Below are 14,305 nucleotides of genomic sequence, written 5' to 3'. Positions count from 1 at the left end.
TAAAAATCAGCGACAGCAAGATCCAGTTCCGAACACAAAGAAATCAATGTCCAAGAGCAGAAAATACTGCTGGAACAAAAATATCTAATTTCTAACCCAAAAGAACAGGACTTCTGAAACATAACTAAAGGTTTCCTAATCCCTGCTACGTGCAGAGCCACACCAAAAGGTGACGAGAACATGAGGCACGCAATGAGCCCTTACTGTATAAACTGTAGTCCTTCCTTAATGTTCTGCTGCCTTTTTCTTCTCTCCTCGGACACACTGGACATGTTATCCCACACATCCACTTTCTAAAGGAGAAATCTGGAAAGAAACAGGCAAGAAATTACACAAGGCACGGGGCTCCTGGACCCCAGTTAAAACACCCATAATCTAGGTCTTGTCGCACGATTAGCTGTGGACACGTCCATCTCCACCGCCTTGACTAGGGTCCTGGACGCCGAGGACACCACCTGAGTTGTGTCTGTGGTCCCCACCGTCTCGTGCGCCGCGAGCAGAGGGCTTCCACACTCTGCTCTCTCCACTTAACAGCCGCGCAGACGCTGTAGGCCCCTCCTGAACAATCCCCACGCTAAAGTCATCTCTCTCTCCCCATTTCACCTTCCTTCCTTCGAAGACAGGTTTTGTTCCCAGTCTGTCTCTACGCACACGGAAGCAGCCACGAGAACAGTCCTGGCCTTGTTTTGCTTCTGGAAGCTTTCCAGAAGCAAAATGGTTTCACGTCCGCTTGCCTCTGAGGGGTTTTGACTTCCTTGTGAGCACAGTCTAAACCTTATCTGTGTTTTTTGAAACAATCCTTCTTCGTACAACTGATAGAATAAGGATCTAAGTGAAGTTACTTTAATTGGAATTTTCTGGAAGGTAAGGGTTTACCTTCGATGTAACACTGGCAAATGTCCACACTGTGAGTATTTAACCTGACTAGTCGACGTTCATTAAGCAGTTCTCAGAAAGCAACGGGAGAACCACAGAGAAGAGATCTCGGATAAAACATTGTCTCCCAATGTCCTAAACTAGGGTTTCTCAACCTCAGCCATTCAGGCCAAATAGTTCTCTGGTACGGAGGGCTGTCCTGTGCCCTGCAGGATGCTGACAGCATCCTGGCCTCTACCCACTGGATGCCAGTGGAGGAGGTAGAGCACCTCCTCCCCTCAGTTGTGACAAACTAGTGTCTCCAGATATTGTTAAATGTCCCTTGGCAGGGGTGGGGAGGGGCTGGGGGGTCCACACAGTCACTCCTGGATGAGGACTACTGAGAGCTAATGCTGAGAGGACATCGTGTCACATAAACCATGTACTTGGACCCACGTGACAGGGAAATGGCACCCATGTTTCAAGTACGGAGCTGAAATGTTTTCGTTTCATTATTGCTTACCATTTGTAAGCAAGTTTTATTTTTAAGTCTACCTTTTTTCAAAGTGTAGAGTGGGAAGGGAGGCTGGAATACCCTGGAGGCTCATAACTGGTGCTAATACTTTTTGTCCTTTATTTTTTCTCCTTCCAGTTTTATTGAGATTATCATTGAAATACAGCACTGTATAAGCTTAAGGTGTAAAACATAATGATTTGACTTACATACATCATGAAATGATGACCATAATAGGTTTAGTGAACATCCATCTTCTCATATAAATACAAAATTAAAGAAATAGAAAAAAAAATTTTTTCCCTTGTGATGAGAACTCATCTACTCTCTCAACAACTTTCATATATATCACACAGCAGTGTTAATTATATTTATCACATGGTACATTATAACCCTAGCACTTGTTTATCTGATAACTAGAAGTTTGTAGCTTTTGCTTTTTGTCTTTTAAATATTTGTCAGTTCTAAATATTTTGATCTTGTATCTAAAAGTTGGTTACTTTACTGAAGTATTACTGTTTACATGTGTACCTGGTATTTGCCTTAAAATACTATGTTTGAAATTATCCAGAATTAAAAGTTTAAAAAGCCCATTATACTGAAGTAAAACAGCATTGTTTCTGGAATTTGTTTTTAAGATAGTCTAGCTTAAAGGGGGGTAAATGGGTGAGCATGAAACAAGAGTAGCAAAAACATGGGACACTGCTCCAGCTGGATGAGGGGAGGGTATGTGGGGTTCATTCTTCTACTTGAACATGTCTGGCCATTTCCATAATAAAAAATTGTTTAATTCATACGTATGAATATTTACAAGGTTCTTTAAAGAGGCACTATTTCTAAGAGAAAAAAGATGGGAAATTAACTCAATGCCTGTCAAAAAGGAAATGGTTGAATAAACTGTGCTGGAGGGAAAAAAAGGCAAAGTGCAAGTGTCCACAGTAAGACCCTGTTCTGTTATTTTAAAAGGGGGAATGGGTATATGTTCATATTTGTTTGTGTATACACAAAATAGCTCCAGATGGGATCACAGAAAGCTACAGCAGTGAGAGAAACCCAGGGGTTCAGGGAAAGGGGTGGGACAGTGTCTTTTCACTGCAAACCTTTAAAACTTTTTTTTTTTTTTAACCTTGTAAACAAATGATCTCTGGGAAAAGAAATAAAGTATTAAAAGAAGTCTACAGGCCCTCCCTGGTGGTGCAGTGATTGAGAATTTGCCTGCTAATGCAGGGGACACAGGTTTGAGCCCTGGTCTGGGAAGATCCCACATGCCGCGGAGCAACTGGGCCCATGAGACACAACTACTGAGCCTGTGCGTCTGGAGCCTGTGCTCCGCAACAAGAGAGGATGCGATAGTGAGAGGCCCGCGCACCGCGATGAAGAGTGGTCCCTGCTTGCCACAACTAGAGAAAGCCCTCGCACAGAAACGAAGACCCAACGCAGCCAAAAATAAATAAATAAACAAATGTGGGGTTTTAAAAAAAAAAAGAATATTAAAAAAAAAAAAAGAACTCTACGTAGCTTCTGAGCCCTTCCTTAGAAAGATGACTTACCGGGTCACCCAGCCTTTTTCTTCCATTTTACTTAAAACAGAGTCAGAACCTTAGAACTCAAAGGCACCCAGAGCTGCACTTGGGGGTCCAGGGCGGTCAGGCCAGAGGGACTGGGAGAAAAGAAGTGAAGCCAAAGACAAGAAGCATCCCCTCTCCTTCCGTGAGGGACACATGTCTCCCAACCCCTGTCTGGTGGGGTGGGGAATCAGTTTGAGGTTCACTCAAAAAGTAAATCTGTTGGCTCAGAAGGAACTCCGGGGTAACGATAATCCGCCAAGTTAAGAGCCTTAGAGCTATTCCCCCAGAAAGTGCTCGAAAAGCCTTGAACCTTGCCCTCTTAAGGACAAAGGGCAGGTGGAAGAGAGCTGACAACTCAAGCAAGTGATTAAGAGAAAATAAGACGCAGATTCTTAGCAGCATGAAATACCATGCCTCCTTTAAATGTTTAAAGATTTGAGGACATAACATCAGGTGATGTCTAAACATAATACGGCAGGGCATTTCATGTTCTGTAGATTTCCCCCCTAAATTATATTATGAAGAATTTTACACACAAATTTTTTTTACAATGAACAACATATATCTCTATACTACCTATATCCCACAATCAATATTTTGCTATATTTATTACGTCTGCCCACACTTCCGTCCATCTACCAACCCAATTTTGGTAAACTGCAAACTGAGTAGCAGACATCAATTATAATTTACCACTAAACACTTCAGCATACATATCATTACCTGGGGTTCCACATTTATTTACAGTTTTTTAAGGTAAAATGCACACAATTTAAGGCAACTCTTAACAAACGATACACTCATGTAACCCAGACCCCGGTGGTGAGACACACCATCACTGTCACTCCAGAAAGTTCCCCCAGGCCCCTTCTCTAGCCAATCCTTGCCCCACCCCCAGCCCAGGAATCATTGTTCTGATTTTTTCCCACCATACATTAGTTTTACCTGTGAAATAAAGCCTCCCCACCCCCCATCTCATTTTAAAAGAAAACAATAAAGGCTTTATATACCATCTTATTTTCAGATCCAGTCAACAAAATCTGGCCTCAGTTTTCAAGTGAGAAAGTATTTGATAAAGTTAATCCAACAATCACTTTCCTTCTTCAAACTCAGCAGCACATGACAGGTGTCCACTGTCTCCTCAAAACAGGGGCTTCATCTCCAGCTGACCTCTAAACGTGAGGGCCCTGGGGTGTCATCAGACCCCCCTCCCCCAGGCACCCTCTCCCCTCAGGGACCTCCTGCTCTGCCCAGATGTTAAATACACTCATCTAGGGTCCGACAACTCCCGACGTCTGTCCCCTGGCAGAGCTTGCTAGATACCCTCTACCTGGTAGTTCTACTTGGGTGTCCAGACATCATACACTGTTCGGAGAGCAGGAGTTTAAATATTATGACAGTGAAAAGGAATGTCGCCTTCCCAACCCTGTCATTCAACCACCCATTTGCCCTGTGAAGGCAATCAGTCAATACCATTGTCACCAATCTGTTTTTGTGTCCTGACAAAGACACTGTGTGAACCAAGCTGTATCTTGATTGTAATGGTAGTTACATGAATCTATACATGGGATAAAACTGCATAGATACACACACACACACACACACACACAGGCGCGCGCGCGCACATACACACACGAGTCAATGTAAAACTGAGTCAGGTCTGTAGTCTGGTTAACAGTATTATGTGAATGTCACTTTCCTGACGTTGCTATTGCACTACGGTTAGGTAAGATGGCACCACTGGGGGAAGCAGATGAAGGGTTCATGGGATTCTATATACGACTTTTGCAATTTCCTGTGAGTCTATAATTATTTCAAAATAAAAAGTTAAAAATATCCTGTGCATACGTTATTTTTTATACAAACTGGGGCTCCTAACGCGTTCTGCACCTTGCTTTTCTCGATTGGTACCTCGTATCTTAAAGGTCAGTCCATATCAGCACGTATCAAGCTGCATTACCTTTAACAGCCGTGCAATGTGCTCCGTGATATGGCTGCCCCATAACATCACCAGCCCCCTAGTCACAGACATTCCGGTTGTTTCCAATCTTTAAAAGTTCACCAGGTACACAGAACATTTCATACATGCATATCCTCAAAGAATTTCCGTAGGAGGAAGGGTATGTACATTTCTTCATTTTGCCAGCTACTGCCAAGCTTTACCAGATGACCCTACCCACCACCAGTGCACGAGGGTTCCTATTTTACCCCTTCACCAAGAAATTATCAGATGTTTCCATCACTGTCAGGGAGACGAGAAACAGTGTGACAACTGTGGTTGGGGTCCTGCTTGTTCTAGTCTATCATTAGTGAGGCCGAACACCTCCTCAGATTTAAGAGCTGTTTGCACTTCCTTTTCCATGAACTGTTTCATTTCCTTCACCCATTTTTCTTCCAGGTTGGGCTTTTCTTACTTATGGAAGTTCTTTATGTGTTGAGGAAAGCAGTCCTTTGTGATGTTATTATTATTTTCTCCAATGTGATGTCAATCTTTTGACATTGGTTATGGTAATATATATATATATTTTTGGCTGCATTGGGTCTTTGCTGCTGCACACAGGCTTTCTCTAGTTGCAGCAAGCAGGGGCTACTCTTCATTGTGGTGCGCGGGCTTCTCACTGCGGTGGCTTCTCTTGCTGCGGAGCACGGGCTCTAGGTGCGTGGGCTTCAGTAGTTGTGTCACGTGGGCTCAGCAGTTGTGGCTCACGGGCTCTAGAGCGCAGGCTCAGTAGTTGTGGTGCACGGGCTTAGCTGCTCCGCAGCATGTGGGATCTTCCCCGATCAGGGATGGAACCCGTATCCCCTGCATTGGCAGGAGGATTCTTAACCACTGCGCCACCAGGGAAGTCCCGGTTTTGGTACTTTTTGATAGCAAAAGTTTTATTTTTAAGTAGCTGAGTTTATCAATACTTATTTTTATGGCTTCTGGATTTTGACATACTCAGAAATGCCTGCACCACTCTGAGATCATAAAATAATTCTCCACGTTTTCTTCTACTATTCTCACTGTTCCATTAAAAAAATTTTTTTTCATAAACTGGATATGTGTGTGTGTGTGTGTGTGTGTGTATGTATTTCCCTCCCAGATAGCTACCAGTTGCCCAAACACCATTTACAGAAAGGCCTTCTATCCTACACTGATATGCATAAGGCGCATACAACATTCTGGGTCAGTTTGTGACCTTTACTCACCGTTTTTAACTAGAATGCCCCCTAATCCTATGCCCTCCTCCCAAGACTAACCTTTTGCCCAAACTTACCTTCTTAGCACTAAAACCACCTTCTGGCCAATTGCTCAAACCGGAAACCATTCTCTCACCACATCCAGTCAATCCACCGACAAAGGCTCCATCAGTGATACCGTCAAAATACATGCGGGACACCCCAAATCTGTCAGTTCTCAAGCCTCCTCTGCCACCTCCGCCTGAGCCGCAGGTGGATGTCGAAATACTCTCCTCTCCCACCTCTGCTCTCAGCTCCCTATCCTCTCCACTGTCCCCTCCCCCATGCAGTTCCCACACAAAACTGAAAGGAATGCTCTTTAAAAGCACAAATTGGTTATTGCAGCCCTGCTTAAAATCCTCTGCTGGCGTCCCCTGGGCACCCAGAATCAAATCTAGACTCCTGCCTGTGACGCCGCCCTCACCCAGCCCGTCGCACTGGCCTTCTTCCTGTGGGTTCCTGGGATGAGTCAAGGGCTCTGTGCTTCTGGGACCTCGTGCCTGCTGTTCCCTCTGGCCACGACACTCTCCCCAGATCTGCAAGGGCCTTTCACCCCAGAGTCTTGGCTTCAGTGTCAGCTTTAAAGGCCGTCCCTCCCCCCCAACTCTGTCGCCACACCCCACTCTCACCCCATCATTCCCTTCCAGGGGCCCCCTATCTTTCTTAGTCCTGATCACCTTACACTCTCTGGGTCCAAGTCAATGAAAACTTGAATGAAGAATGAATGAAGTGGCCAAGCGTAAAGACGACGCTCCGTATAAAGTACCTGGTACAGCTGTTCACTCAAGGCAAGCGTGACAAACCAAAGGACGGGGCCAAGAGGATGTGACCAGAGGCCAGCAGGGCCGGCTGAGGTGGACCCCACCTCCTTAGGGAGCAAAGCAGGGAGTAAATCAATAGGGTGGGAATCAACCAGAGACAGTGACAGAGAAAAACCTGAAACCGTAAGCAGCTCAAGGAGTGCGGCGAAGGGTTTCATTCATTGCCAACAGGGGAAAAGCAAGTCAGCCACACCTTCTTCTCCTTAAACAAAAAGGAAAAGAGATGGGGGTGGGAGCTTTGAACAGTAAAAATAAATAAATAAAATATGCCAGAAACTCAGATAGGAATTTCATTCAATTAACTAAACTCTTGCAAGCTGGAACATGTATCACCTTTCTGGAACCAGCTGATTTTAAGTTCCTTACTCACTCTGAAGCTTTACAGGAGCAAAGGTCCCCTGGTTCTCCAGTATAATTCCTTACATATTTATTCCGTACTTGTTAGGTGGAACCCATTATAGTGAAGTCCAGTACAAAGCTATCACTAAACCATGAAATGCTAAACTGTGAAATTTTGGCCTTACATGGTAACTTCATAAACTAGCTCCCCTTATCAGAAAACACCAAGGAAACAAAATGTGACTACAATATCCGGTAGAGATGGAAATAATAGCAAACACTGAAGCCTCTTAGTGGACACCGGGTATTGTTCGAAGTTCTTTACACATATTAAATCATCTAATCCTCCTAAGAACCCTGCGAGGTAGGTACTTAAGAGGAAACGGAAGCACAGAGAAGTGGCGCACAGTCCAGGATCACACAGCCTGGAAGTGGCCGAGCCGGCCACGCTGGCTCCGAGCCTGAATTCCTATCCACAGAGCAATTCCGCACCGCGCATGCCAGGAGGTTGAGCACAGCTACGCTGGCCCTGGGCTGGGCTCTGAAAAACACATGCAGCTGCGACAGACAGGTGGGCACGTCAAAGCCACTCGAGAGGAACAGGACAAACACACGCCTCTGCACACGCAGGCACACACGATGACGTGTGCAAGGGACATGATTTAAAGCAACTCAGACAAGCAGAGGGTGTCCACGGTGTGGACACAGAGAGTTAGGATAGCACTCCGGGGCCAGAGCTTTGAATGGAAATATGCTCCGCCCACAATATCACGTGTGTAGATGCAAGGAATAAATATTAAACAGCCTTACTTCCGAGATATCTTCACACAGAACCAGAGAAGGTGACCCAGGGAATGCGGCACAGTGCCTGTATTTTTGCCTAAAAAGGTATTCCTAAGTTTCAAGTGAAAAATTATAATTTCCAGTCTGTATTCAATGCTACCCCCAGACTCAAGCCTGTCATGGTAATGGCATAAACAAACACGCACGCAAAGTAGTTAAAGTTCCTGTCACCCCAGCTTGCAGCAGTGTTCGTGCACTCTGGTAATACTTACAAAAGCGCATGGATATATTACATCCCTCAGTGACCGCAAACCCAGGGAGGGAAACATTATTACAGATGTTCTATCACTTTCTTGGAACACTCAAACTCCTACTGGATACTTTATGAGACAGTTTTCCCCTTTCACTGAAAACAAAACTCCCATGAGGAAGGCTGTGCTAAACGACATCAAGACGGAAATTTCATATTTTTGCCACACTCCCACCCCTGCCCCCGAGCTATCCATTTTGAACTTGCTGTCAGATATAGTAACATGTGCCAGGCGCCCATTATAGGGCCCAGCCCTCCTAAGGCCCAGGGAACATCTCACCTCATACAGGAAACCTGTATGGGAGGAATGAACAAGAAAGATGTGAAATCTTCCAAACAGCTTGCCCAGGGGCGCCCAGTGACACGTCCAGGACTGCAGAGGAGGTATTCTGAAGTGCCAGATTACTCTCCTGCTCCAGACTCAGGTATTCTAATAAAATACAAAGGTTCCACTTCCTTATTTGTGAAACAGAAAAATTTCTGCCTCTCTCTTACTGCATCCATTACCTGGTTCCCAAAGCTTTGAAAGATATGTGAAATTAATAGTAATCGATTAACTAAAAACACATCGTTAAACTCATAATAAAATTAAAAAGCAAATTTCTTGTTGGGGCAAAACCTGGTAAGGACAGGTGGCCTTGTTTCTTTATATCAAAGAAAATTTTCACCTCCACTTAATATGCTTCATGTGTGTATGAATTAAAACAAACGTATTGGGACTTCCCTGGTGGCAGAGTCGTTAAGAATCCACCTGCCAATGCAGGGGACATGGGTTCAAGCCCTGGTCCGGGAAGATCCCACATGCCGCGGAGCAACTAAGCTCGTGCGCCACAACTACTGAGCCTGCGCTCCAGAGCCCGCGAGCCACAACTACTGAGACCGCATGCCTAGAGCCCCGTGCTCCGCAACGAGAGAAGCCATCGCAAGGAGAAGCCCGCACCCTGCAAGGAAGAGTAGCCCCCGCTCCATGCAACTAGAGGAAGCCCGTGTGCAGCAACGAAGACCCAATACAGCCAAAAATAAATTAAAAAAATAAAATTTAAAATAAAAATAAAACAGATGTATTGTCACAAGCATAAACTTTTAAACTTCTGGATTAATGTTTTACTATTTCTTCCCCCTAAAAATACTATCTAAAGTTTTCCTCTTGATTTGTAAACACATCACACTTTGGAGAAAACAAATTTCACTTCCAACCCTAAGATTCCGGAGAAAAAGTATTTTCATTTAAAAACAAACCAAAAAAAACCACCTCAAGATATTATCTGGAAGTCGTCTCCACACATCATACTTTCTCTCGAAAGCCCTTCTAGAGTAACCAAGGCAACAGAATACAGACATATTGTTTCTACCTTGTCCTTTATTGGAATGCTCACAACTTTCCAAAAGTCACTCTCACCATTCCTAAAGTTGAGGATTTATAGGAATTGATTCTCTCCCACTTAACATTGATTTAACCCTCCCAAACTGGCAAGTTTTACAGTTAATCAAAATTAAGAATTAGGGGACAATATGGTTGACAACCACCATATTTATTGGCAAAAACTGACAGCATCTGAGGGCTGGGAAGGGAAAAGAGTGTAGGTCAGGGTATGACAAGCGCCCAAGAAAAAGCCACAGTAACTTGGAGGAAGGCATTTAGGTGGCAGAGGCCCTGAAAATTAACATGCTCTTTGCATCACACACTCAAATATTGAAAATATTCAGCTTTGATAGCTCATGATCTGATTCTGAGACGAATCTTACACAACTATTTCCAGACTACAATACACAGTATACAGACATTTTTTTCAACAAAGAAAGTTCTGTCCACTAATTTAAATTATTCTGCAAATTAGAACAAGATCCTCATTAAGCAATCAGCTCGACAGTTCAGTTGAGGGTGACAAGGAAGAAGCAGGGGGTTCCTTGACAGGCTAAGAGAGAGGAGGCCACGTGCCATCAGAAAAGCAGTTAAAAATAAGCAGATGCCATAGGCTCCCAGGTACCCCTGCCCCCATTCCGATGCTCTGGCTGAACACTGTCCAATAGAAATATAATGCGAGTCATATATCTAATTTTAAATTTTCAAGTAGCCATGTTAAAAAAAAAAGAGTAAACTGAAACCAGTGACATTAATTTTAATAATATATTTGCATTAACCCAATATGTTGAAAACATTATCATATCAACCTGTACGATTTAAGTAGAAAAAAAATTACGAATGAGGTATTTTACTTTTTTTTCCATACTGTGTTTAAAATCAGGTGTGTCTTTTTCACTGGGAGCGCATCTCCATTGGGTCTAGCCACATTCCAAGAGCTCAAGAGTCCCTTGCTATCAGTGGCCACCTTCCTGGGCAGCTCACATCGCCTTTAGGCAGACCCTTGGTTCTTAAATACCTAACTACATATGCGGGGACGGGGAAAGTACCCGACTCCAGAAAAATTCACCCAATCAGGGTGCAGACACAACCTCTCGGGACCAGCCGGAGCTTTCCAGCTGACCACACCCCTGCAATGACCGTCCCCAACAGGAAATTCACCCTAATGAGACCTGACAGGTCTTCATTCTTTAAGGGTGGGGAAAAGAAACCTAAAGCCCGGCCGTCTCCGTATCCACAATATAAGACAGGAAACCATTCGCCGCGCGTCCTAGACGTGCGCCCCGGGCAAAAAAAAAAAGGGGGGGTGGTGGTGGGGAGTAACCCGAAATAAACGAGCCAAGAGCCCCGCGAGCATCCTTCCCGCCCCCAAACCCAAGGTACTGAATTAGGGGTCCTAGATCACCGAATCAGATACAAAAAATAGGAAAAAAGAATCTTTTTTTTTTTTTTTTTTTAGTTAACCAGAGAGGAGGTATTCTGCCAACGGAAACACATGCTGGGACGGAGGGAGCGGCAGCCCTCTGCACCCCACTTGGCGGAGACGCGCCCCCAGGGTGAGCCCCGCACCGCCCCCAGGGAGGGAGGGGACCGGGACCCGCCCGCCTCCGTCGACTCGCCCGCCGGGCCCGGGCGGCGGCGCGCGCTCGGACCGCCCCTCCGCCGGGGCCGCGCGCCCTTTGTGGCCGAGCCCTCCGCCCCTAGGGCCGCCGCTTCGCCGCGGGGGGCCAAGCGCGCTGCCCCTCCCCCGCCCGGCGTCCGTTACCGACCGCGCGCGAGCACGAGGCGGCGGCGGGCGCGCGCCGGGCGGGGGCGCTGGACGGGGAATCAGGGCGGCGCGCGGGCCAGGCGGGCGGCGGGGCCCAGTGGCGCCCACCTACCTGCGGAGACGGCCGCGCCGACGGGCAGGCAGTGGCGCGCGGTGAGCGGGCAACGGCGGCGGCGGCGGCCTGGGCGCTTGCTTGCAGCTTCCCTTTGCGACCGGTGGTGGCGGTGGCTCCGCTGCCCCCGCGCGGCGCCCTCTGGCGGCCGGAGGCCGCGCCCGCCGCTCGGGAGAGGCCGCCATTGGCTACGCCCGCGAGCGTCGGCACCGGGGGCGGTGGCGGCGCCACGTCGGGCCGGGCGGCGGCGACCCTCGGCTCTGGGCTCCGGGGCCGCCCTTGAAGCGGGCGCGCGGTCCCCGCCGGGCTGGGGCCGCGGGGTGGAGCCAATAAAGGGCCAAGCGGTTCCGGGACGCACCCATTCTGAGAACTGATTGGGGCGGAGATGCAATTCAAATTAATGGGCGCCTTGGGTGTTTTTTCTGGGCAGCGGCCCCGGGGCAGAAGAGCAGGGAGTTAGAACAGCGTCTAACATGGAACTGACCTAGTTTCGGGTGTCGGGAGGCCTCCCCTGAGATACTGTTTATTTAGCAAATCCTTATCCGGTACTTCCTACTTTCCTAGTTGTAACTCTGTGGAGCCTCTGGGCAACCATTGTTGTCCCCTTTCCCGCAGATGAGGAAGGGGAGCACGGAGCTCCGCGGCAGCTCTGTGATGGACCCTAGAGGGCCTGGCCCCCTGTCCTTCAGACCCGCCGCCCCCCAAATGCCACCTCATACACCTGTATTTTCAACAGCCAGCTGTGCTCGGGGCTCAACAGCGGGCAAGGCAGAGTCCCTGCCCCATAAGGGGATGGGGGGTGGCAGTGGGAACCCACAAGGATGCAAAAAAAAAAAACAGTTTCGGGCAGTGAAAACCAAGGAGACTAGATCAGGGTAATGAGACCATGATGGGAGGGCTCCACTTAAGGTGGGATGAGTGAGGGCGGGGTGGAGATCTGAGAAGATGACAGCCGTGCAGAGACGGGGAATGTGCTCCAGGAAGAGGGAAGGTCAAGTGCAAAGACCCTGAGGCTGGAGCTTGGTGCCTGGGGAACAGGAGGGGCCTCTTTGGTGGGTGTTTTTGAGGGTAGAAAGGTCTGAGTGACCGAGGGGCCACAATTTGGAATTTGGAGTTTCTTCTGTGTGGTGCTAATGAGTCTGAATTGGGAGTGACACAATGTGATCTACATTTCAGGAAGTTCTCTCTGACTACTGTGCAGAGACTGGGCGGTAGGAGGGACAAGAGGTGAAGCCGAGGCTGGGAGACTAGCTGGTGGCTCTGACAGTCGTCTGGCTGACGTAGGTTTACAAACCAGATGTACTAGCTCAGGCCGCTATAACAAAATACCACAGACCTGGAGGCTTAAACAAGAATTCATTTTCACACCGTTCTGGAGGCTGGAAGTCCAAGATCAGGGTGTTGTGTTGGCAGGGTTGGTTTCTGATAAGAACTCTTTCCTTGGCCTGCAGGTGGCCACCTTCTCACTGTGTCCTCACATGGCCTTTCCTCTGTGCACAAGCATTTCTCTTCCTATAAGGACACCTGTCATTTTGGATTGGGGCTGCACTCGTATGACTCCATGTAACCTTAGTTACCTCCACAAAGGCCCCATCTCCAGATACAGTCACTTTAGTGCTTCGGGTTTCAACATATGAATTTGGAGAGGACACAGTTCAGTCCATAAGACCAGGTAAGCACTGTGACAGAAACATTCAAGGAGAGCTGATAGGAAGTGGCTTTAGGGGAGGCCCTCTGAGGAAGGAGTTCTGCTCATCACTCAGGTCTCAGCTCAGACATCTTCTCTTGGAGAGGCCTTCCCGGACAGCCACCTAAAATTGCCCGTTAACTCAGCACCCTGTTTGGTCATCACTCTCTGGAATGACCTTGTTTAATCATTTGGGTGCTTATTTGTGGTCTTCCTCCACCCCTCCTAGGACAGCAGAGACCCTTCCTGCTTTGTTCTCTATTCCCAGCCCCTAGAATAGTGCCTAGAACTCTATAAACATTTCTCAAATGGATGTCCCTGTGAAACTTGGAGCTAAGATCTGCAGGATGAACAAGAGATGATGAGCTGCAGGGGTGCGTGGAGAGAGAGGAAATATTTTAAGTCAGAAGATGCTGAAAGGCCAGATTGGCTGGATCACAGAGAGCTGGGTAGGGTCCCAGGGAGGTGAGACAGGAGATGAGCAAGGGCCAGGCCCTGAAGGCTACTGTAAAGCTACATGAAGCTGGACATCATTCTGCCAGTACAAGGAAAAACTCTATGGGACTGTATAAGTTTCCTATGGCTGCTGTTACAAATCACCACATACTTAGTGGCTTAAGACAACACATATTTATTATCTTACCTTTCTGGAGGTCTGACGTCTGAAATGGTTCTCACTGGGCTAAAGTCAAGGTACGGGCAGGGCTGGTTCCTTCTGGAAGCTCTAGGAAAGACTCTATTCTCTTGTCTTTCCCAGCTTCTAGGGGCTGCCTGCCTTCCTTGGCTCATGGTCCTTCCATCATCTTCAAAGCCAGAAACGATTGGTCAAGCCTGTCTCAGGCTGCATCTCTCCGATTCAGCTTCTGATGTCACATCTCCTCTGACGCTCCCTCTTTCTTCTTTCCCTTATAAGTACCCTTGTGATTATACTGAGCCCATCCAAATAATCCAGGATGATCTCCA

At 47.2% G+C, this 14,305-nt stretch overlaps 1 protein-coding gene and 1 long non-coding RNA gene across 4 annotated transcripts in view; one reads left to right on the top strand and one right to left on the bottom strand.

The window, feature by feature from the left end:
- ZC3H7A (zinc finger CCCH-type containing 7A) overlaps positions 1-11,907 on the bottom strand; it is a 34,760-nt gene extending 22,853 nt beyond the window's left edge. Inside the window, exons 1-2 of one of the 3 annotated variants that reach the window (XM_033839049.2) lie at positions 11,656-11,793; positions 205-306 (exon numbers count right to left, since the gene is read on the bottom strand). In XM_033839049.2, the coding sequence (XP_033694940.1) occupies positions 205-272 (68 nt within the window). In that variant the 5' untranslated portion in view covers positions 273-306; positions 11,656-11,793. Of the gene's footprint in view, positions 1-204; positions 307-11,655 lie in introns of all 3 variants that reach the window. The other 2 variants (XM_073792301.1, XM_073792300.1) reach the window with 2 other exon arrangements.
- The window catches only part of LOC141276489 (uncharacterized), a 28,683-nt gene continuing 25,336 nt past the window's right edge, over positions 10,959-14,305 (top strand). The window contains exons 1-2 of the long non-coding RNA XR_012326115.1: positions 10,959-11,154; positions 11,235-11,331. This is a non-coding gene — a long non-coding RNA (uncharacterized lncRNA). The remainder of the gene's footprint in view (positions 11,155-11,234; positions 11,332-14,305) is intronic.

Source organism: Tursiops truncatus, chromosome 15 (assembly GCF_011762595.2).
Source record: "Tursiops truncatus isolate mTurTru1 chromosome 15, mTurTru1.mat.Y, whole genome shotgun sequence".
Classification (NCBI taxonomy): Eukaryota; Metazoa; Chordata; class Mammalia; order Artiodactyla; family Delphinidae; genus Tursiops; species Tursiops truncatus.
The sequence above is the reverse complement of the archived record's forward strand: the minus strand, read 5'-3'. Positions and strand labels throughout refer to the sequence as shown.